General features: G+C 43.2%; 1 protein-coding gene across 6 annotated transcripts in view; it reads left to right on the forward strand.

Annotated features, from left to right (window-relative positions):
• Znf286a (zinc finger protein 286A) overlaps positions 1–24,962 on the forward strand; it is a 30,191-nt gene that overhangs the window by 2,218 nt on the left and 3,011 nt on the right. The window contains exons 1-5 of one of the 6 annotated variants that reach the window (XM_034507902.2): positions 16,806–16,903; positions 17,176–17,339; positions 18,251–18,336; positions 21,722–21,836; positions 23,089–23,181. In XM_034507902.2, the coding sequence (XP_034363793.1) occupies positions 17,285–17,339; positions 18,251–18,336; positions 21,722–21,836; positions 23,089–23,181 (349 nt within the window). In that variant the 5' untranslated portion in view covers positions 16,806–16,903; positions 17,176–17,284. The other 5 variants (XM_034507903.2, XM_076936617.1, XM_034507905.2 and 2 more) reach the window with 5 other exon arrangements.

The raw sequence follows: 24,962 nt of genomic DNA on the forward strand, positions 1-24,962 counted from the left end.
TAAATGAGCCACCAGCTTGGTCCTACCACCACAAAAACTGACATAAATAAATGAATAATCAATCTAGCTTTATCTGTTTTATCAGACTTTAGTTTTATTTTAGGTGTGTGTGTGTGTGTGTGTGTGTGTGTGTGTGTGTGTGTATGACAGAGTTTGAAGTCTAGTGTCTTCCTCAATTTCTCTCTGCCTCATTTTCTGAGAGAGGGTTTCACAATTAACCTGGAACATGCTAGGTACCTAGCCCAGCGGCCAGCAAGTAGAGGGATGCTCTTGTCTCTTGGGGTTATAGATAAGCACCACCGCATGGAGCACCGTTGCATGGATGCAGGTGACCATGCACACCTAACAAACACTTTACCCACTGAACCATCCTCCTAGCCCCTCTTCTAGTTGACTTTCTTTGAGAGGCTACACAGGTGGATAGGTTCTCCCACTCTGCCATAAACATCTCTAACATGTGGGCTTTGATGGTAACAGTTGCCTGGGTCACTTCTCCGAAACTGGATGGCCTTTTGTTGAAATTGAATCATCTGGACCTGAGCAGGTGACTAGTGGATGACCTTTTGGCATCTGTGGACCAAACCTTTTGCCCTCAGAACATTCTAACACTGGCCTATCCTGAACATGCATTCCATAAAGAGCCATGAAGACCAATTACAGTCACCTCAGCCACTCTTCCCTATCTCATACATCTGCACCAGACTCTATCCTCCAGGAACTGGATCTAATGTGATTCTCCCCTTCCGTGCTCAGCTAAGCTGCCTTCAAATATGATTTTTCTCCTTTACAAAACTCATGGTCTCTCTGTTTGCCATCCTTTGCAGCAGCCCGGTTCTGTAACCATGGGGATTGATGTATGTTTATAACCCTGACCCTCCAGTGTCAGCTAGTGCACTGACTGGGAATGGGTTCTGGGAGGGGGGATCGGGTAGAAAAGGGAAGACACTGTCTCCTTCCACATATAGCTCCATCCATCCTTTCCTGGCCACATATCTTACTTACTCTGTGACTTCCATGAAGGGACAATTGCTAAACCAGCCCCACATCCAGCTAATAAAAATGTTCATAGATGAGGTGTCCTCATCCTCTCAGGCTGTCATAACAAAGTGCCACAGACTGATGGACACTGATGACAGAAATTAATTTCTCGACAGTGCTGCAAGTGTGCGCTCCCATGCATGGAGATACTGCAGTCTTCTGAGGCTGCACTCCTTGGCTTACCCTCCCCTGTTCTTCACACCATCTTCCCTATGCTTGTCTGTGTCCTGATTGCTTCTTTTTTAGAGAGACATCAGTGAAGCTGAATTAGGGAACCATTTTACCTCATTTTTTCCTTAATTATCTGTTAACAAAGGCTTACCTCCAAAAGCAGTCATGCTCTGAGATGATGGGGGTTTTGACCTAAGTGTATGAATTTGGAGGATGAGGAGAGGGATGAAGCTTGTGGCTAGAGGCTAGGGTGAGAAGCAAGTGGTTCCTGGGGAGAAAGAGCTCTTCCAAACATGGCATGCCCACAACACATTGTTTAACAGAAGGATTATTCTAGGGCCCTGTACCCCAACTTCTGTGTCTCAGAGAAGTTCTAAGTTCTCCACTCCCCACAAGAACACAATTTGTTCAGCTCCCTATATGGACTCAGGTGGATTTGCAAAACTTTGGAATAGAGACAAAGTGGGAAGAGGAGTTCTGGTCCAGTGAGCTCTGGACTTCAGGATTGAGATTAATCTAATATGGCATCACCATGCAGCTCTGCTTCCTTGGGGTAAACTAGACAGACCCAGAAATATTTCTTGGCAGAACTTGTCAAAAACCCAAGAAATCCACAGGCTTCTCAGAATTGGAGTACTCAAAAGGCTGCAAACTCATCCCAGATGCAGCTCAGCCCTATTTGAAGACACTCTAGAGCATCCATGTCATGATTTCCTAGAGTCTACTTTTTAGCCAAGTTCCCCAAGCGTCCTTGTCTCTAAGTGTCCCACCCTCTGAAGGTTTCCAAAAAACAATTCCAAGAACCTTATTTATTTCTTGGATTTATTGTCTCCAGACATAAAAACAGAGAGCTTGCTCAACCAGCCCAGTTCATTCTTAGACACTTCTTCAATACTAACAGACATTTCCAGAATGACCAAGACCTTACCAGAAGACGAACTGGTTTTCCCACATGCCTCTCAGTCTCTGACCTCTCTCAGAATGAGGAAAGGAAGTGGTTGCCCTGCCTGCCACATTCTACAGCCTCAAAGGTGGAAGAGAAAGAGGGGAGACTGCTATCTCCATCTTCTGGTTCCCACTCATCTCTCATTCTTTCTCTCACTGTCTCATTCCTACTTTTTCATCTTTCATTAAGGAATTATTTCCTGTCCCCCACACCCCCTTCTATGACTAACACTTTAACACAGTGAACAGGCAGCACTTGTCCCCTTATCAATGCCCAGAGTTAACAGACACTGCCCAGTCGTGACAGTGTAGGAAACTTGATTCTGTGTCCCACCTTCATCTGGTATATCAACTGTTTTCTCTAAACTTCATAACTGAGATACTGACCTAAACCAAGGCTAGCAAACAGAGTTCTGATTTGGTTCCTAGAGATTGTGCCTGAGCTCCCTGGGGGTGAGAACAATGCTTTGTTTGCACTATCTGATCAGGACATAGAATGGAAGACAGTGGTCTCTCTAGAGGCCTGTCACGGGAGCCATCAAAATGTCTGAATTTTCTTTATCATTAAGCAGGGTCTTCAGGAGGTCTGTGCTAGGCCCAAGCTCTGACCCCACTACCAGGGACTGGAACACAACTGTCCAAGCCTTAGATGCCCTTCAACACCTCAAACCCAGAAGATTGAAGATATAAAACTGTGGATTCTCTTATACCCTTCTGTCTAATTTCCTATGTTCTGTGATGACCACCCCTTCCTTTCTATGAAGACCCAGAACATCCCAACAATTTTAGTCAGTCCGTTAGTTTCTTTTGCCACCTTACACAGTAACTGGAACTTGAATGTCCCCTAATGTCTCTGTCTCCCTCCCCACTTCTCAGCTGACCCTATCCCCTTTCTCATCTAGTTATCAAATCATAGGAAAGACAGGAGTCCTCTTTCCCCACAGCAACACCCAGATGCCTGCCATTCCCCTGCCTTCTCAAAAATGTTGCTTATATTAGTCTACTTTTGTTGCCATAAAATAAAACACCCAAGGTTGTACACTTTATAAAGAAAAGGCCATTGTTTAACTCAAATTTTGGAGGCTGAAAGCCAAAGATCAAGCAATCTCATCTGATTGGCTTCTGGCCAAAGTCCTTTTAACTGTATTACCGCATAACAAAGCCATATACAGAAAAAGCCAAGCACGTGGTGCAGTCTTTCTATATAACAATCCATTAGTTTATTTTTGCATGAAGTGATCAGGATCCCAAGAGAACTGCATCCATCCTTCTGAGAACAGCTCCTTCTAAAACCAAACCACGTTTCAGTGAGCGCCACCTCTCAGAGCCTACTGTCTCCCACTAGTACACGTAGAAGGTAAAGTGTTTGGCACACGAATCTTTAGGGTATATACTCACATAAACCATAGCACTGTCCCCAAGGCCACCTTCCTTCTCCCCCTCCTCCTGCCTGTCTTCTGCCAGATTCCCAGTCACTTCCCAAAGTGAAGGAAGATTCAAGCCTCCCTTTCCACTTCAACGCTCCCTCTGTTCTCAGAAATTCTCCCTGAGTGCTTCTCACCAACTTTGGTTACACCCAGGTTTCTTTTCATTTTACACTGTTGCAGAGTACACGTAACACAAGACACAGACAATAAAACCGTATGCCTTCCAACCATTCTCAGTGCAAGTTTCAATAGCATTAGGCAGCATGCATCATCTGTCCCTGGAGCGTTTCCTCTTGCACAACTGACTAGCTGCACTCAATAACCAGTAATTCCCCATCGCCTCTCCCTCCAGGCCTGAAACTACCATTCTACTTTCTATTCCTGTATCTCAACTATTCTCAGCATAAGCATAGGTGTGCATCTTTCTGTGATTAGCTAGCTTCATTTGGTGGGATATTGTTAGAGTTCACCCGAGCTGAAGCACGTACATGGATCTCCTTCCTCACATCTGACTTCCCAGTCACTATAAATATTTCCCCTGAGACTTACTCGCTGATAACCCTACTCTCTGGCCACATCTACAGCTCACCTTGCCTCACAGGGAAAGTCTCCTTGGCTTCATTCGAAGCCCCCAGGTCTCTGACTTTTGTAAAATGAAGTATCTCTCTCATCTAATCAAAGCCACTATAATTTTACCTAATTCCTAAGAAAAACCTGTCACCAGGAAGGTCAGGACCAGGTGTGGTTTACCATCCTTTCCCAGAATTGAAAGCGGTTCCCTAGCCCAGAACTGTGATGACTCACACAACATACACAGCCAGTAGCGGGAGGTGATCTGCTTGGGGTGTTTTACTCAGAAATGGAAGAAAAAAGATTCCCACACAGATTGCGAAGTGTCAAAGAAACTTTATTCAAAAGCAAGGCAATAGTGCACATTAGTAAGGACTAGTGCACATTGGTAAGGAATGGTGCACATTGGTAAGGAATGGTGCACATTGGTAAGGAATGGTGCACATTGGTAAGGAATAGTGAACATTAGCAAGGAATAGCGCACATTAGTAAGGAATGGACTGTCAGGACTGACAGCTGATGCTGTTGGAAGAATTACTTCTAAGTCACTGCTCTAAACTCTTAGTTTTTCTAGCCAATCCCCCGAACCTCAGGACTCTTGAACTTGTGTCGCCCTTCTGTAAAACAGTCCTGCGTTTTCTGTATCTCCTGGAAATGAGGGAGAGGGAAGTTGCCCTTGGCCAAAGGCCTCTAGCCCAGCTCTCCCCAAATCAAAAGGGCCCTTGGTTTGCTGTGGTATCTGCTGCTAGAAAAGCCAGGGGACAAAATAAAGAGAAGAACAGGACGTGGGAAGCCTAAGGGATCATCTCTCTCATTTCCAGAGATCTTGGTGTCGCCACCAAATCACCAAGCCTCCAGCATCCCTCAGGGACAGTGACAGATGCTCCTGGGAAAGAGGGGCCACCTCAGGGCAGGACATGCTTTTCCTCCACAACACAGGAGAACACTCTTGTGGTGCAGAGGACAGACTGCCAACAGCACAGGAAGAAAGAGAAGCCCTGCCTGTCTTACTCAGCAAGTAGAGCAGAGCCAGGAGATCACAGGCTCTGGGTGAAGAAACTGGCTGATGTCAGCTTTGGCTGCTCTTTCAGCTACAGGTACCCACCAGTCTCAGGAGCCACCAGGACCATTTCCTCCCTGAGCAGTCGGGGATGCTCTCAGCTCCACTATTATTCCCCAGGCTCGAAGGGCCAGGATTAGCAGAAGCCTCATTCTGGATCCTCCTGGCAGAGTCTGTAATGCCCTTAGAACGAAGAGTGAGAACTTGCCCCCCACCCCTCTTATGCATCCCAGACTCAAGAACGTGGTAGTTAAGTTGTACCCTCCTTAGAATAGAAAGAATAGTGTTCTTTCTGTTGACTCTTCTTATCACCCTCCACAACAGCGCTAAGAATCATGGTATAATAAGTCTCAAAGTAACAGTCCAAGTAAACTCTTGTTATCTTCACAAATAATGACTAAAACAGCAGAACAGTCTACACATAGAGAACAAACCAAACCTTTAAAATATGTGACAATTATTCTGTCTTGCATGGGACATGGCATAGTTTTCAGAGGTGGCACAGACAGAGGTCCCAAGTCCCTGCTGTTCAGACTTCCAGCCTTTGGGACTTGGTAGCACCTAGCCCTCAGTCACAATATTCTCCTCTAATGTTGCTGCTTGCTGAGGTGCCATGCATTCCAGGAAGGTGCACTCACCTTCATAAAGGAGAGAATTACCTCAGACTAGCCAGGCAGACTAGCCAGGGCATGGTCACCCCTCACCAGTTCAGGCAGCCAATGGCCAGGGTAAGTCAGTCTCTTGCTGAAAAAGGGCTACAGGCAGCCCTGGGTACAAGTTACAGGTTTTGTTTTTACTAGTGAGGCCTAGCCCTTCAGAGGCTAAGATCTCAGAGAATGGCCGCCGTGCTACTCTTTCTCACCAACTATAACTAGAAAAACTTGGACTTCCGTCTGTAATATTCAGTAGGGACTGCAGGTTCAGAACCCTGAACACACACACACACACACACACACACACACACACACACCTTTTTTCATTCTAGGTCCAAAAGCTTAGCATGTGACCAGGGTCAGAAAACAATACATCATTTTCAAGATAAACAACATATTCTCTGTCCTGCCTGTGTACAAGGGTTTTGGCACCAGATGTATGCAAGGGGTACAGGGGTGCTGACATGACCATTTCATGGTATGACTAAGTTTTTATTATAGATGAGAGAGGGAGAGGGAGAGAGAGAGAGAGAGAGAGAGAGAGAGAGAGAGAGATTGATTCAGAGGCATCCAGAAGAATCAAAAGCAGAGAGATAAAGAAGTAGACTGAACACTGAACATGGCCAGCAGACTGGACAAGGCCAGAAGTAACTATGAGAGAGGGGAGAATAGCAGGGGGAAAAAACAGGAAGAATAGTGAGGTTAGCAAGAGCAAAGGAGAGAGCCAACAGGCACTTTTTAAGAAGGGTGAGCAGCTGGCGGAGGGATACTCATGAGCTGGAGGGAGTTTAAAGTGAGGCGGCAGAGAGCAGGATGGTAGTATGGACAGGTATATGTATGTTTATTGGAGAGCCACATGCCAGAGGTAAGGGGAATGATTTCTTTGGCGGAGGGGAATTGGCTTCACAAGTTCCTGAGGAATGCTGGCTTTTATCTAACTGCCAGAAATCTTTCTATCGTCCAGGTTGAGCTCATATTTGAATATTTTTAGGCTACCTCTTGGAGGTTAGGTTTTTGGAGTTTCCTTTGGACCTGTAACTATCAAAGTCCCCAAAAGGATGGCTATGGCTCTGGAACCTCAGAAGCTTCATTCTCCATGTCTCCTGGGATACACATTTACTCAAATAGCTTCCCTTCATGCTTCTTTGTTGAAAGCCAGGTGGTCAGAACTGTTTCTGTATTTCTACTCCCCTAGTTGTGTAGGAGAGGAATTACACTCATGGGTTTCCTCGGGTGGAGAACAGCATATGTAATAAATACACTTCAGGAGTACACACCGCACCACAATGCTCAAAAGAAATGGTGGGAATTCAACCTGATAAGACTACAGCCATCCTATCTGAAACCACCCTTCGGCCCACTCAGGAGCCCTGTTGATACCCCAACCCTACAAGTCTACCAAAACCATTCAGATACTCATCCATGTGTGTGGAGCAGCCCGCTGATAGACCGAATCTTAACTGCAATAGGATATGTTGCCTGTAGCTTACATTTGTCTATTTAACATTAAACCCCTTCTTCCTTCCTACTGGATCTGTGGCTGCCTAAGGCTTTTTTGCCTGGAGGTTCAGTACATTGTACTCTGTACTGCCCAGACCAATCTACTTTGTTACAAGGAGCTCACCAGAGAGGACCACTCAGACATAGTGAATAGCCAACTGAAAGTCTTCCTTCCAGTCAGCTGTGACCACACTCAAGTTGTTCAGGGGACATAGGTGTAGCCCAGAGTGTCCAAAAAATGGTATTTCTAAAAGCAGAAGTCACATCCTGGCATCTTGCTCAGGAGCTGCAAGTGGACACAGAGTGAGGGTCCTTCGTGGAAGGAAACAGTTTGAAACAAACAGTTTTAACAGAAGTTAAGACAAGCCGTTAGCTTGAAGGACGTCAACATAAGCAAGTAGTTTTAACAAAGGCTAAAATAAGTTAGCTAGGACTGTTGTCAATTCCACGATTTGACAACATAATCCTTTGACAACAAATGATATTTGACAACAAATAATCCCATGAGGCTTTGTTATTTTCTAAGAGCTACAGTTCGCAGCATCCCAGGAAGTTACCTGGATCCCGAGCAGGTCGGACTTACTGGTTAATTTTGGGCATTACAAGCTATCCTGACCTTTGGCTCCTAGAATAGCGCTTGGTGGTTTTCCATAGGATTCTCTGTCCAGGATATCTGATTCTAGCTAAACCAAGAAACGGCATTAGCAAGAATACAAGATGGAGGAGCCTCTGCACTATCTTGCCCCATCAGTTCTTTCCTCTATCAGCTCCTTCTTTTGGCCAGTTCTCTAACACGGGCACTGGGGTTTTACTAAACAACAGGCACTGAGTTCTCACTTGAATGAGAGTCAATAGCTACTGTCTCACAGAGGACATTTTAGTAAGGAGTCAGGCTTGTAACGAGGAAATTTAACCACGTGTTACAGAAACAGTGAGAAAGAAAAACTAGAGTTAGCAGTGTGAAGTGACCAGAGTCCCTATCTCAGCACCCCTGACTGTGTGACCTTGCTGTGTTCATCTTGGTTGTGTATGCAGGAATACATCATTTTGCTCATCTGCCAAATAGGAATACAGTATTCACTGTAACCTCCTTACACTGGGGTTTGTGAGAAAACAATAATGACATTAAAATGCTGAATAAATTCATATGTTAATAATATTATGGTCCCAGGCCTAGCAGAACTTGATGAGCTAAAGCCTTCTTCAAATGAGCTCTCTTAGGATGTGAAACAAGAAGCTGACCAAAGACTGATCACTTGCCCCTCAGATTTACTGAAACCCTAGTTCTCCAGCTTATGGAAGCCTGTGAATATAATCAAGATGACACAAACCATAAACACTCACTATTCGTGGCTTCTCTCCCCACATGCTAAGGCAACCACCCAGGAAGTAGGGAGGGTAGAAATGTGACATGAATTATTGGCATTAAAAACCTTGGCCCTGACAGCCCTAACAAACTAGTAAAGGCACTTAGATAAGTTTTCCTCCTGGTTAAGTCTCTCCTCCAGTCAAAATTAGAGCCCTCCTGCCTGTCTGAGACAAATTCTGCTTGGAGGACTTGCGGTTCTAAGAGTGAGCTTTGTGTATTTTCTTCTGCACAGGTTTTTGTAACAATGTTTATCTTTAACATTCTGTAGACTGCAACAATTCACACAAGACGCTCTCAGAGCAGCTTCCTTAAGCAATGGCACCACCACCAATGAGCTTCTTATCGACAAGGCCAGGGACCTGTGTGTCTAAGTAATATATGAACTGTCTTCCCTTTTTATCCGTAAAGCTTCCTTTTGTCTGGACTTTGTTGAATGTGCCCATAGCTTACTATAGCATAAGCATTCCACTCAAAATGTTATTTGTGAGACCAAAACAGGAAAAATACACTTCGAAGGCTAGGGGTTTTGCTTGTAGTTGAGACTCTTAAGAATAAGTTTCTATTTGTCCTCTGTTAATTCCTTGCAAGTTTTCTAAGTAAGAAGTTCCTGTTTGTCCTATGCAGGCTAAGGTTCCTGTTTGGAGCTAAAAGAGTAAGTTTCCTGTTTGTCCTGTGTTAAGTCCTTGCAAGTTAAGGTTTCTATTTGTAATTAAAAGTAAGCTTCTGTTTCTTAGATCTGGCATAAACTGTTTGCAACCCCATTCACATGACATAATTCTTACCATAGTTCCTTCCTCTACATTGTTTCTTTTTAACAATGTATAACAGCCAACTGCCTCATCCCTAACACCTTGTCACTCACATAAAAGGGACCTCAAGAAGCCATCAGGGGCTGTTCTCTCAAATCCTGACTTAGGATGAGGCAGCTGGCTCACCAGTCCCAGGTGCACCCCCAAATGCAGCTTGCTTTAATTGGACAACTGTGATCTGATTGTTTTTTTTTTTTCTCCTCATAATTCTCAGATTTAACATATTCCCAGATAAATACCATTCATTATCTTGGATAATTCCTTTGATTGGTATTTAAGTTGACTTTTGTTTTCGGCATTTGCGTTTGAACCACAGAGAGCCCGAAACATCCTAATGAGGAATATTTGTGTAAGGCTCACATTCTGTGAGTAATCAAATTCTTTTGTCATAAAATCTTCTCTTGAAGCTGCACCTCCACAGTGTCATTTGTCTTATTCGGGAGGAAATAACACATTCCAGGAAGCCTGGCTCATAAAGCTGGTATGAACATGCCTGAGTCAGCACCCAATGGCTCCTCAGCACATAGCCCTCTCCACTGAGGCACAGCTTCTGCTGGTCACACTCGGCGGTCCTTCCTAGCCAGCCCCACCTCTCCTCTATGCCTGGCTTTCAAAGTTTCCTGCCTTCCTCACCAGACTTAATTCCTGCTTAATTCCTTTTCTTTGGAAAAGATGATTCTGGTTGCCTGTCCTCTGATGTGACATTCTAAACAGGTTCCAACATTGGAAATATAACCCACTCCATTGGGTGTCTCTGTAACCTTGCGGGGATGGTAATTGACTTTATTATGGTCATGCTGGTTGTAACTGCCATCTTGTCCACTAGGTGACCCTGGCAGGCTGTCTAAAGCCTTTAAGATAAATGAAGCTATCGATAGCCGAGCTTTTCCTTTTGCTGTACCTCGTTTCTTAACTGATAGTTGATGTGTTAGCAGTTTTTCAAAGACAGTTGGTACACTTATTAGTTGTCCATAAGCCACCTTTGTCTTCATATGCCCTTCTCTTGCCTCGGGGTGTGGAGAGCTCTTGTATTGCTAAGATATACTTTGGGCCACAGATCTTATAAACTGTATTTTGTACAATTCTAGATTTATCTCCATTTCCTTTGATCTGTTGGCCCCTTTGCCTTTGGGGCAAATGATTCTCACATTCTCTGTTGAGAGTGTTAGCTGCTGAGGGAGGCAGACACCTTTAGGGATAGACTCCTTTATTATCAGCTAAAAGTTTGTGCCCCCCCCCAAAAAAAAAACCCAACCCAACAACAACTAAGCATGCCCCCAGGCATTCCTGTCCCCATGATTTGAACTTTTCAAGCCTGAGCTCCAAGACCTTGAACAAAGCAGCATGCCCCAAGTCTGCTGCCATCTTCCTAAATCATGACCACAGGCTGAGCGGGCTCGGAAATGAGGGCAGGGTCCCTCAGTGTCTTACATGCAGACCTGTGGATTCTCTCGCAAACAATTTTGGGGACCAAATAAACATAATATAAGCAACATTAGTCCAAATCCAGTACAGAGACCCTGACCTCATCCCTGATATAACTATGGGAAGATATACATATTGTTGCTGCACCCAATACACACACACACACACACACACTTCAATAGCAACCCAAGACATACAATGTGGTAGTCACATCAGCCAAAGATGGTGATACCCTCATGGAAGATGCCAACCAAAAATGGCAGCAACCCATGCAGAGGCACTGGGTTGGCCAAGTACCACCTCTTCATTTCTCATAAGTTTTTCAAGATTCTTATCCCAGCCAATTTATAACAACAACAAAAAAAAAAGGTAACATGACCATTTAAAGCCAAAGGAAAAATAAGTCCTTTTTTTAAAAAAGTCATATCTAAGAATATGTCATCAAGGCACTTAAATATCAGATAGATTAATGCATTAGTTGGTTTAAAGTATCAGTAAGGGGCAGGGAAGAAAGAAGAAGAAGAAGAAGAAGAAGAAGAAGAAGAAGAAGAAGAAGAAGAAGAAGAAGAAGAAGAAGAAGAAGAAGAAGAAGAAGAAGAAGAAGAAGAGAACCACTACCATTCTCTGCTAGATTCTGGACACAGTGCCTGTGTTTTCATTGAAATGTTGTTATTTTACTTAAAAGAAATGCCTTCTAATGACAAATAAAACAAAAAAGAAAACATCAAGTAAAAAAAAGTTATTTATTTGAAATATTTTGATACAAAAGATTCAAGATGAGATGAGAAATCATTTTAAATGGTAGCTTTGTCCTTAAAATAAAGAACTGCTACCAAATGAGAATAATAGAAAGAAAAGAAACCCAGGATGCTTAAGCACATTTACACAAGTCCCAGGTAAGTCACAGAGATCTGTGAAAGATAAAACTTACAGACGCACACATATGATCACAGACGCACACATATGATCACATACGCACATGTATGATCATGTTTACTACAATTAAATGTCATTATTTTTCCTATGATCAGATATTTATAGTTAGGTGTTTATTTCACCACCCCCTACTCCAGTCACTAACAAGACACACCCAAACCTACTCTTCGTTCCTGGCGTTCTGGGCCAACTTATATATCCTCACTCTCCTTAAAAGTCCTCTGCATGCATGAACAATAAACTTTCCAGTTCTCTTGGTGTGTGGTGTCATTGGTCCTGATGTTTGGATTATTGGGGATGGAGGTTTTTTTGCTCTTTTTTGAAGTGTACACAAAATGAACAAAGTAAAGCTACCATATCTGAACACAGGAAGAGATGTGCTGTGGGGAATGACGACGTATTCAGATGAAGATCTATAGGAAGGTAGTGTTGGGACAAATAATTAACCATAAGCACCTACTCTGGTTGGATATAGCATAATCTCCATCAGCAAAAGAAGGAACAGGCTCAATTCTGAACAAGTGCAATTCTTTAGCTTATTCTTGAGGCTTTGGGGGGAGATCAATGCATGGTAACAATCATTTTCAGGCACAGTTAAAAATGCACTTATACACACACATACGTACTTATTGATTCATTCAACTATGCCAGAGTTCAGATTTTTTTTTCATTTGGATGGGTGACATCCTGGATGCTAATATTTTGGAGGAAAAAATGGAGCCACCCCCAAAATAAAAGAACATCTCAATTACAACCACCTAGGAAAGGAATCTTTAGTATTTAACAAAATAAAATCTGAATGCATTCATTTATACATTTAGGGTAATTCTCTATGATGTGACGTCTGTGATGCTTACTTAGGGCTGACCCAGACCTGCACACTCTGCCACACTCATGACAGTGGGAAGGCTTCTCTCCAGTGTAGGTGCTCCGGTGCACAGTGAGATGGGCACTTCTACTGAAGGCTTGCTAGCACTCCTGGCATTTGAACAGTTTCTGTCCACTATGAACTTGCTGACATTGAGAACAGGATGATCTTTAGCTGAAAACCTTCCCACAATCTTTACAATCCGGTTTCTCGCCAGTGTGGATTTTCTCATGTTTTTTTTTTATATGAGTTGAGCTCTGACTGGAGGTTTTGCCATGCTCTTTACATTTGTAGCTTGTTTGTTTTTTGTTTTTTTTTTTCTCCAGTGTGAGTCCTGTGGTGTTGGATCAGGGCTTATTGGTCACTAAAGGCTTTTACACCTTTACGCCATCATTACAAATAGAAGGTTTCTATTCTATCAGGTGTGAGTTCTCTGATGTTGGTAGAGCTGTAACCCCTGCCTGAAGACCCCATTATGCTCATTACAGGCGCGGGATTTCTCTCCTGTGTGAACAAATCGATGGACAATAAAGGAGCAACTGTGACTGGAGGTTTTCCCACATCCCAGCATTCGCGCTGTGGATTCGTGTTGGACTTACTCTTTCCAATGCAACCCGACTGGGGTTCAGTACGAGCTTTACGACACAGGTTTCATTCATAATGCTTCTCTCTTGTATGAATCTGTTGGTGGGGGATAACTAAAGGTCTTTCTGCAGTCCCTGCATTCACACAGATTCCCTTCAGCATGGATGTACTATAAAAGAAGAGTCATTGCCAGAAGTTTTTCTATATTCACCTCAGAAAGTGGCCTTTCATTTTGGATTCTCTGGCCATCAGTGGGGAGTGTGTTCTGAACTACTGTTTTTTTATGCAGATTACATTCTTCCTCATTGTGAATATTGTTATATTTGGGGAAGTATGAATCCCAGCTACAGACTTTTCTACATAAGTCATAAGACCTCTCTAATGTCGGTTTTCTGATGCTGAGTGGAGTGGTCATTAAGGCCTTCGCATGATTGTATTCCAGTTTTTTCCTCTAAAATGAACTAGAGCAGTGATTCTCAACCTGTGGGTCATAACCATCAGAAAAACACACATCTCCAGTGGTCTTAGGAACCCCAGCCATAAATCTATTTCATTGCTATTTCATAACTGTAATTTTGCTACTGATACTCAGTTCCTAATATTGAACATGAACTGAATCGTTGTTAAATTTTTTTACCACGTTCATTATAGTGAATAACTTTTTCATCGGTATCTTCATCTTCTTTAATATAAGTGTATTAAAGAATATTTAATACACTTGCTTGTAGGACAGAGTCAGACTTCACACCAACATGTCTGCCAGACCTGGGATGTGTGGCTTACTGTTCTCTATAGAAGGTCTTTTTTACAAACAAGTATTTCCTGAGTCTCTTAGGTTCCTTGTTGGGTTTTTGAATGGCCATCATGTCCCCAGCCTCTGTGACACCGAGGGGTCCCTGCATCAGCCTTCATAGGACTTTTTTTCCAGACAAGACAGTACCTCCTTTGGTTTTGACTCTAGTCTCCAGGTCTGTGGAGAAAGAAGTAAAAATGTTCCCTGTGCCAGAAAGAAGCCACTGGCATGGAGAGGAAATCACAGTGCTTTCAATATGACTAGTCACAAAAATAAGACAGAGATACTTTATGACTGGCACTGTTATATGTTAAGATAAAATGACAAAATATATACATTGATTCTTTTGAAATCTATAGGCTATTAGAGAACACAGGTATGAATCAGATAGTTTCAACATGATAAACCTATAAGGTTCTAGGGAGAACCCAGCCGGTGACCAAACAGATGGGACATAGGCACAGTGGTTGTTTGTACCCTGTGAACCACTGCAGATTTCCCTGGATTTTAATATCCAGCCCCTCCTTATGTTAACTTTACCACAACTGAGGCCATGCTATAAAAATTGCCTCTCCTCTCCTGTTGCCATAGTCTCCCAAAAACACACCTAAGGTTGCCACCCAAGTCGATTATATTATTTTCCCATTACCTTGAATGTTGTACCTTTTCCCAAAGATTTCCTATAGCTTCCTGACATGTATGTGCATGCACATGCACATACACACACATGCACATATATGCACACATGCACATATATACACACACATGCTCACACAAGTTCATACACACACACATACATGCATACAAGGCTTAAAGAGAGTAAACACTCAAGAGACTGCAAAAAATGCTAAGATGAACAGAGGAATAGGCCCATAAACAATAGTGAAACTTTATTATATAAACCACATATGACACTGTCTTAGAGTTTCTATTGCTGTGATGAAACATGACGACCAAAAAGCAAGTTAGAAACGAGTTTGTTTGTTTGTTTGTTTGTTTTACTTATACTTCCATATCATTGCTCATCATCAAAGGAAATCAGGACTGGAACTCCAACAAGGCAGGAACCTGGAGGCAGGAGCTGATGCAGAGGCCATGAAGAGATGCTGCTTACTGGCTTGCTCAGCCTGCTTCCCTGTAGAACCCAGGACCACTAGCCCAGGGATGGAATCACCCACAATGGGCTAATCCCCCCATCAATCACTAAGAAAAGACCAAATTTAATATTCTCTGGAAAGAGGGGTCATAAGGCATGTAAATTTGGAAACCTTCTTGTAATCACTTGAGGAACACCCCAGGAGATTCCTCCATTCCCTGGATAACCTCAGTGGTCTTAGACAAATTAGTGGGTTTTCAAGCTGAACCTTAAATCCCAGACATAGGTAGCTGTGAAAAGGGCCCAAGTCTTGAGAGCTGGTGGATTTATTGGGGTCCCAATCAGGGCATTTGGATGGGAAGACTTCTTGTGCAGCTTCTCAGCTTCCACCTGTACCAGCAGGCAAGCGCAAACGGCCTTCTTTGCCTCGGCCCCAATACATTCTTGCTCACGTTCCACTGAAGTAAACGGAGTCGTAAGGAGTTGTTGAAAATCATCCCAAGTGAGGCAAACAAACAAACAAACAAACAACCAGCGGACAGAAGAAAAGTCGGGGTTTGGGGGGTTTTCAGAAAAAGAGAGTTGGGTGTGTTGGGGGGGGGAGGATTGCACCTATACAGATCTGAAGTGGAAAAAGTGGCATAGATTACCAAGGGTCATTGCCTCCCTCTGAGTCTCTCTCTCCCAATGGAAAGACAGAGACTGGATCTAATGAGTCTGGAGCACAATGAGACCTCAAGTAGGAAGCCAGTGGGGATGACGGAAGTAGAGGAAATGGGATGTCTTCAAAAGGAAGGATCATAATAGTCACAGAGGGAGAAGTGGTGGAGGAGAAGGAGTGTAGGAGCAAAGGCAGACATGCAGAAGAGGGTACAGCACATAGTAGAAACAGAGAGAAATGAACAATGGAGAGTTGAATCTAACGAAAGGATCTGGTGATTAGACGGTGAGAATCAAAAGTTAGTGTATTCTGGTTCCGGCCTATGCAAATGGTGCATTGGAGCAAATGAACTCACTGAGGTGGGGCTGCTCAGACGCAGAGAGTTTAAAGAGGTGGGCTGTTTATACAATTGGAGTAAATGAACCACAGCCCCTTGAGAGTCCAACTCTTTTGACATATGAATATTCTTCCTTGCAAAGAACTTACTGCTCAAGTGTGTGGAAACTGGCGCAATATTTTCAGCTCTGCTCATACACGTTTTTACGATTGCAAAATAGATTGAATACAAGACCACTGGAATGGATGAGAGTACTACCTGAATCCTGATCTAAAACTACAGCTTTCATATAGTTTGAAGACAAAAGATGAGTTTGGGGAGGGCAAAACCATGGCTAAAAGCCATAGACACATGATAACAGTAAAGAAATTTGGGCTGATGCTACATAGACGCAATTGTGCAGACAAAGGTGCAGAGAAAGACACTGTACCTCCCACGTCCAACCTCACACACGATGCACCCTTTTCTCTCGCGAGAGGGAGGGATCCCGCTGTGCCGCTGAGCCACTCGTGGTCCCAACCTGCCAAGAAACGGGGGTCTGGCAGCTCACAGGTGCTTCTGGGAGTTGTAGTTCCTGCCTTTGCCCAGCAGAATGTCACGCATGCGCGACTCAGAGCTAACCCGAGAAGTTCCTAGCCTTTGTCAGGCCTGGGATGGGAGGTGAGTTGCTTGGTGGGATGCTGAGGTTCTCCGTTTACCTCGGCGGTGGTCCGGTGGTCGTTCTCTGCCAGGTGGGACTGGAGTTCGTAGTTCTTGAGCTTCGTCCCCTTCCCTCCCCGCCCCACAAGCCATCCAGGACCCCGGTGCAGACTGGAGAACTGGAGAGGTTGTGCCTTGTACCGCTTGGGCACTCAGTCCCCTAGGGGACAGCTCCAAGCGCCAGCAACAGACAGGTGAGGACTCAGATTCAGGATGCTTTCCCTGGTTTCCAGGTCGCACGTGATCTGAGAGACTCTCTGCAGAGCCCAAGAGGGAAGAAGTCCTTCGACGCTCCGTGGACTGCTGACTGCGCGAACCAGACAAGAGTAGAACCTTGGGGGCATGGAAGAGGCGGTGATCATGGAGACGGATTTGGCTGAAGAGCCCCAGAAAAGAGGTAGAATTGCTCGTGGGTTGGTGTGCATTGTGGAAGAGTGGAAATCTTCCTTTTGAGGGAAAACCCACCGTTGTCGTGGGTTAAATGGTTCTTGGGAAAAGATGGCAATTTGTCAACGCTGTCTTGACAATAGGTTGACTCTGAGAAGCTGCAGGGCTTACTATGGGCCAGTCCCCAGTCCACTTAAGTGTGCTGCACAATGGACCCACCAGTGCATACATTGTCGCAATGTAGTCACAAGTTCTTCCAAATTATTGTCCCATCCTGGTTTCCAAGAATTCAGCTTCAGCTTTGTTGTTGACTCTTTGTGTGTGTGTGTGTGTGTGTGTGTGTGTGTGTGTGTGTGTGTGTGTGTGTGTGTGTGTATCCTGCCTTATCCCACTTTATCAACAGTTACTGTGTGGGCTGTTTCAATACAGGTCGTTCACAACCTGCTTCACAGGCACAGACGTTAGGGGCTGACTTCAGTACTAAGAGACCAGTGTATCTTGAACGTCCCTCTGTGACCTACTGTGCCAAAATTCCCTCCAGGGTTACTTTTCAGGTTGCTAGATGTCACCTCAAACTCAACCAGTCGGAATTTGGAGGTGAGATCTAGCAATCTCCATTTTAAGGAAGCTTTAAAAGGATTGTTTTTAACCACTGAGTCCACTTCAGGTAGATTATAATGGGAACTTACTCTAGTTTGTAGACTTATTCTGGTTTCTGTTTGAGCGGATGTGTCATGAGTAGAACAATTGAAATCAAGCCCAGAGCAGCAACATGCCTGAGCATATTTCACAGTACTGGAAAGTAGCTGTTTTGGACCCCCTGTTAACAGGGAGCACTCGTGGTGTGATGAAGGGGTGTTGATTATAATCTGAGTAGAGGGACGGGTCCAGACCCAGTCACTACTGCTTTCTTGCCCTTAGCTCTGTCTTCCCAGGATTCTCTCCTTTCTCAAGAGAAAAGTGCAGAAGGAGACGTGGCTGCTCTGAGACTCACAGCCAGATCCCAGGTGAGTCTCCATGGGTTACTGAGATCAAATCCCACCTTGTGTCTCAGAGCACAGACACACTCTTTTTGATGTGGCATTTCTTTGTCCACAGAGCCCATCTAGAGACCTGAGTTCTAATTCTAAGAAACTAATGGACTCAGTAGGAAATATTTTCTACTTACCCATAGTACCTCTCTTCTCCATCTAGTATTTCTTGTCTCTCTACAGGCAGGTAAGCCACATTTCTCTTCTTTCCCCCCCACTCTGCTAATTTCTGTATTTTGCCATATGGAAAGCTAATTTAATATAGTATATACTTCTTTTGTTGTTGTTGTTTTTGTTTTTGTTTTTGTTTTTCGAGACAGGGTTTCTCTGTGTAGCCCTGGCTGTCATGGAACTCACTCTGTAGACCAGTCTGGCCTCAAACTCAGAAATCCACCTGCCTCTGCCTCCCAAGTGCTGGGATTAAAGGCATGCACCACCACTGCCCGGCTAGCATATACTTCTTAAAACTTGCACTTCTCTAAGGGAAGCAGCACACATGTGGCTGTCAATAGGAACTTAAGAAAACACCTTAAATGCTGAAGAGATGATGGTGATGGTGATGGTGATGGTGATGGTGATGGTGATGGTGATGGTGATGGTGATGGTGATGGTGATGGTGGTGGTGGTAGTGGTGGTGGTGGTGGTGGTGGTGATGGTGGTGGTGGTGGTGGTGGTGGTGGTGGTGGTGGTGGTGATGATGATACCCACTCAGTTAAATCTTGGATATGGAATGGTTGGTGGCTGTACTAATGACAGTGTTCATACTGCGTTCTGCAGCCCAGAGATCCCTCAGCCAGCCTCTCCTAGATATAATGTTTGTAAAAATGACTTCTGGCCCTTTTTGGACTTTCCCAACTGCCTTGTGAGTCTTGCAGACTTTATTAACCCAAGAGGCTCACATGCCATCTGGAGATACCCATCTTATGCTGGCTTGTGAAAAAAAAAAGTGTCTTTATTGACCAAACTAATTTAAAGTCCAGCTGGATAAAGGATTCAGACAGTAACATGGAGAGCTAGCATGTCAAAATTGTCAACCTTTTTCTAAAACTCTGAGTTTTGCCCTTAAGCAGACTTTTCTTTTATTTCTTTCCTTCCTTCCTTTTTTCTTTCTTTCTTTTTTTGTGCCATCATCAAACAAATGTAGGCTTACATCATTAAGGTTGAAGGTTAGGGGTTCTCCTACTGCTGAGATTAATTCTAGCAGCATACAAAAAGCCATTTTCTGCACCATTATTGGTGTTGGCCAGGAGTAATTGCAGAGTCTAGCTGTACAGCTGTGCACACACGTGTAGACACATGTCTAGCTGTACAGCTGTGCACATACGTGTAGACACATTGCACCTGTGCCTCCAAGGTGGAGTCAGTTCTATCTGATCCCCATGGCTTCAGTTATCCATCATAGAGGGACAGAAAAATTGGGGTACAGATACCAAAATAAGAGAGAGTAGTTGGTGCATTTCCATGCCTGGATACTAAACTGAAGACTCTTAGGGCACCGTGGCAGATTGGATCTTTTATGGATATTTTTAAAGTCTGTCTTTTTAAATTTTTTATTAGATTTTAGTTAATGCTAATTCTGGAAATTTTGTGCTCAAATCCATCTGAGTTGGTTGGGGTTTTTTTTTTCATCTTTTTCTTATTAGGTTTAGAAAATGTGTATATTAATTTTAGTTCTTACTGATTTGATAAGCAGCACAGAAGATGGCTATGTCTAGGTATAAGTTTCCACCCCCCTTCTCTTTCTCTACAGAGGACAGCTGTCTGTTGTGACTATAGTACTGAATCCACATAAAGTTTCTGCTTTTGTCCTGTAATTCTGTTTCTGAGTTTGTTCTGATTCTATGAAACGATTTGTGTGCTCTTTTCTTGTATTTATGTGTTTTTAAAATACGGTAAAAAGGGGTTTCAAATCTAAGAAATTTCAAGAGTGCTATGCATCTCCCAGGTGTTTAGCCATTTAAGACTGGGCTTGGCATTTTGCTTCTATTTCTGTTTTTATGTTCCACTATAGTTTTGCAATTGTCATCAGCTATGGTTTTATTCTATTCCTATTTGGAACTTTACTAAAATCTACTTTGATGTTTTTTGCAAATGTTCCATGAGTGTTTAAATAGAAGGTGCTTTAGGTCCAAGTAAGAAGCATTTGTTACATTGTTTCAGCAAACTTGGAATATTGTTTCCATTCCTTATCGCTTTCCTTAAAGGGGCAGGTTCAGTTCCAATGTGTAGCCAACCTCCCCCTTTTGGCATTGTTGGTGGTGGTGGCAGTGGTGGTGTTCTTTGACCCTTATGGCATTTTCCTCGTAAGCACTTTTGAATTACATCTGTAACCTTAATCAGCATATCACATTTTCTAATTTAATGGCCATTGCTCACTGCTAGTTCTTTCCTTCTGTGACCTCTCTGTCTGCAACCCCTGTGCTGTAATCCTCCTGAAGGCTATGTCATAGTGTTTGTTTGTTTGTTTGTTTGTTTGTTTGTTTGTTTATTAAGGACTCATAGGGGAAGTATGCAGACATTCTCTTTGTTTCTCACTACATATATCTTAAAATTTTTTTCACATAAAAATGGTAGTTTCTCAGTGGTGCAAACATAGTCTTACTTCATGTTGGGTCTCACACTGTGCCTGGTACTCGGTGAAAGTGCTTAGACTATTGGTTTTCTAAACACTATTAGAAAACCCATCACTTCTCTTGTTGAGCACATCTTGACCTTCTGCTTTATTTCCATTGGGAAGGGAATGAAAGGAGGAGGTGATGTATTAGGGTTCCCTAGAAGAACAGATCTGATAGAATGCATATACATTAAGGAGATTTGTCAGAATGGCTGAGAGACTGTGGGCCAGCTAGTCTGGTTGTGGCTGTCGCCTAACCGAAAGTCCAAGAATCCTGTAGTTGTTCAGTCCATGAGGCTAGACTTGTGGTCTGAACGGCTAGTCTTCAGTATATGTCAGGATCCCAAAGAAGTAGGCTCTAATACCGGTGAAGGAATGCCTCAGCGGCAGGATATATAGCTTGCCAGCGAGAATGAGAGCAAGTAGGCAGAAAGCAAAAGCTTCCGTTTCCTATGTCTTTTATGTCAGCCACCACGAGAAAATGTGGTCCAGACTCAGGGTGGGTCTACTGAAGAGATATGGATTTAAGGTGGGGTTTCCTACCTCAAATGATCCAATGAACAAAAAGAAAATCCCTCACAGGTGTGGCCAGCTGCTTGGGTTTATAGTTAATTCCAGATATAGTCAAGTTGACAACCAAGAATAGCCACCACAGGTAAAACTAAAAGATGATGAAAAAAAAAAAAATATATATATATATATATATATATATATATATATATATATATATATATATTTGTGTCTTAGGAAGCCGTGACATTCAAGGATGTGGCCATGGACTTTACACCAGAGGAATGGGGGAAGCTGGATCCTGCACACAGGGACGTAATGCTGGAGAACTACAGAAACCTGGTCTCACTTTGTAAGAACAGTTTCTTCCTATAACCCTGAAATCCACTCCGGGGCTGTCATCACTTTTCATTCAGTAGTGTTAAAATATTCCTTTTTGGCATAGAGGAAGAAAATGTTGTATTTCACTGGATGCTGAGGATTGACTCTGAGCCGTGCAAGTACTGAGCACACACGCTGCCACTGAACTGTAATCCCGCCCCATTCTATTCTAGATCCTTGGTGAAGTGTTTAGGTATCTGTGTGTCAAGAGTCAAATAACCGCCTAATGCACACTAGCTTCATGGGGAGGAACTTAGGGAAGCAAACGTGTCATTGGAATTCTGTATGTTTGTTTATAGTCAATGGACTTGTCTGTGCCCTATCTTAACTATTAACTTAGCATCCTCCTATGTGGTAAAGTGGCCATCAGCAGCTCTGGGCATAGGTTATTCTTCCAGTTAGAGAGCTGAACAAAAAAAGGAGACACTTTCATTTTGAAAATTCAACTAATAGGCATATATCTATCAGGGAAACAGAATAAGGCAGAAAGAAGGTGTGCTTGTGGCCCATTTTGGAAGCTAGGTGCATCACTTTGTGTGTGTGTGTGTGTGTGTGTGTGTGTGTGTGTGTCTGTGTGTGTGTCTGTGTGTCTGTGTGTGTGTCTGTGTGTGTCTGTGTGTGTGTCTGTGTGTGTGTGTCTGTCTTTCTGTGTATGTGTGTGTGTGTGTGTGTGTGTGTCTACCTGTGCATATGTGTGTCTGTGTGTCTGTGAGCATGTGCACTTTATTTGACTATGGTGGCCACTGTCAAACCCTCATGTAATAAATCCCCAAAGAAATTCTAGTAATTGGGAAAGGAAGAAGGGAAAAAACATTGGAAGACAAAAGTGGTACTTGCAGTCACCATTTGGGGATGCCCCTGAAGACCTATATTATTCATATTCTTTCCCAAATCAAAGATTGATCTGCAATGTTGTTCTATAACTATTGTTCTGTAATTGACCCCTTGGACAGTAAGGAAACTGAAAGACTTGTCTTCCTTTACAACAGATAAATTTGCCTTTATAAACTCCATTGAACCTTGCACCAGGCTTGCAGACTCTTGCAGATATTTTAAGACCCATTGAGAGGTCCTTCCTCCCTCACCCCAGATGGCCTCACAACATCCTGTCTTCTCAGTACCTGAAGGGCATGGGCCTAAATTCCAATAGAGAATTTAGCCCACCATAAAGTCTCATTTCGTTCATTTTACTCTCTTCCTTTATTTTTCTTTTTAATAAACAGGGCTTCCCATTTCCAACCCTGACAACTATGATTCAGAAGGTGGAAAAGAACTGTTGGAGCTTAAGGAGAAGTCTCCCAAGTGCGGTGGCTCAGGTAGGTAGGCCAATGGGGCTCCGGACGCATCCAGAAGAGTGAACAAGTGGTGCTTTTCACAGCTTAAGAGAGCATTAGAAATGCCCATGCACCGTGATTGTCAAAATATTTGAAAATCTGATGCTTTTAAACATATGTCAAAATAAAATAACCATCGCTGAAATTAAGCATGTTTTCTTTCACTTTCAGCTCCTTTCTTTCCTCTTGTTTACAACAGTAAAATGCATAAAAGCATTATGTTTCTGTGAATTTTTATAAGTTGAACACATTCCTGTAACTACTGCCTAGATCAAGAGAGAATTCATCTCCGGAGAGGCACTCTTGTGCCCAGTGTTCAATCACCTCTCTCCCAAGGGTGACCTTGGTTCAACTGGTAACACCGATGGTTAGTTCTGATATCCGGTGAACCTTATTTAAATAGAATGACTTATTTAAATAGAATGTGTTCTCTGGGTCCGGCTTCCTTCCTGAGCTTTCCCCGTGAGGTAGAGGCATGTTGCTGAGATCAGCTCACTCTCCGTGCTCATTTCAGTATCCCAGTTTCCCCATTCTCCTGCAGACAGGCATTTAGAGAGTGTGCACTCTGGGTTGTATGAACACTGCTCCTGTATACATTCTTCCACATGCCTCTTGATGAGTGTGTGTGTGTGTGTGTGTGTGTGTGTGTGTGTGTGTGTGTGTGTAAAATGTAGACATTGCCAAAGAGATTTATGAAATCTTTCCAAGTACCCCTCCACTGAGAGAAGTCCCAACTTCTAGTTTTTCCACATGCATATCAACAGTTAATATTATCTGTTTCATTTTAGCCATTCCTATGGATGTGTGATGTCTTCCACTGTTTAAGAAATTAAAGTTTTAGAGATTCAGACAAAGGCCTCATTCTCTCATTCTCTCATTCTCTAGAAGTAGCCACTTTGTCTTGAAGTTGGTGTGAATCATTCTTGTTTTTGCATGTACAGGTGTAAGTATGCACACGCATGTATACATAAAAATGTATACTTTATTGCTACGTCTTTTCCTGTGATCATTTTTAAGCTCCACCATTTCATTTTGTTATCAATCTATATTAATATGTAACAAATTGTACATTTTTTTCTTTCAAACAATAGGGAGTGTGGAGGAAGTGCATTGTGGGAATAAACGGGGCAGTTTGTTCTCACCTTCCGGCCGTTAGCAGAGCCACATGATCATCTTTTATTACTGTGTTCCTCATGAGAACTGAACTTAAAGTAGATGCTTGGAAGAAAGATAGATGGGCCTTAAGGTGTCACATACTGGTTTATGGGCCACCAGTTGACTCAGTGGCTCTTGTCCATCTTGTAAAAAATGTCACTTCATGTTCTTGATTTGTATTTCTCATCTGAACTGCATGAGCATTTATGATTATTGCCTATTCATAGAGAGGGGAGAGGGGAGAGGGGAGAGGGGAGAGGGGAGAGGGGAGAGGGGAGAGGGGAGAGGGGAGAGGGGAGAGGGGAGAGGGGAGAGGGGAGAGGGGAGAGGGGAGATTCTTGATTTGTTGGAGCTGTTCGTGTATTTTAGACTCTAATGCTTCATAGTGCCAGGGCTACAAAATGAGGAGGAATTGAGTCTTCTAGTTTGGGGCATATTTGATAGCCCCAAAGTTAGTAAACTTTCAAATTTCAAGGTCAGAGTTACTGATTTTTTTTTTTTCATTCCTTGGGTTGCAACCCAAAGCCTTGTACAGGGCAGCAAGTACTCCAGCCTCAAGTGGCATCTCTCACTGCTACTGATTTTTTTTTTAAGATTTCATCTTAGGG

The sequence above is a fragment of the Arvicanthis niloticus genome, chromosome 6, assembly GCF_011762505.2.
Source record: "Arvicanthis niloticus isolate mArvNil1 chromosome 6, mArvNil1.pat.X, whole genome shotgun sequence".
Lineage (NCBI taxonomy): Eukaryota > Metazoa > Chordata > Mammalia > Rodentia > Muridae > Arvicanthis > Arvicanthis niloticus.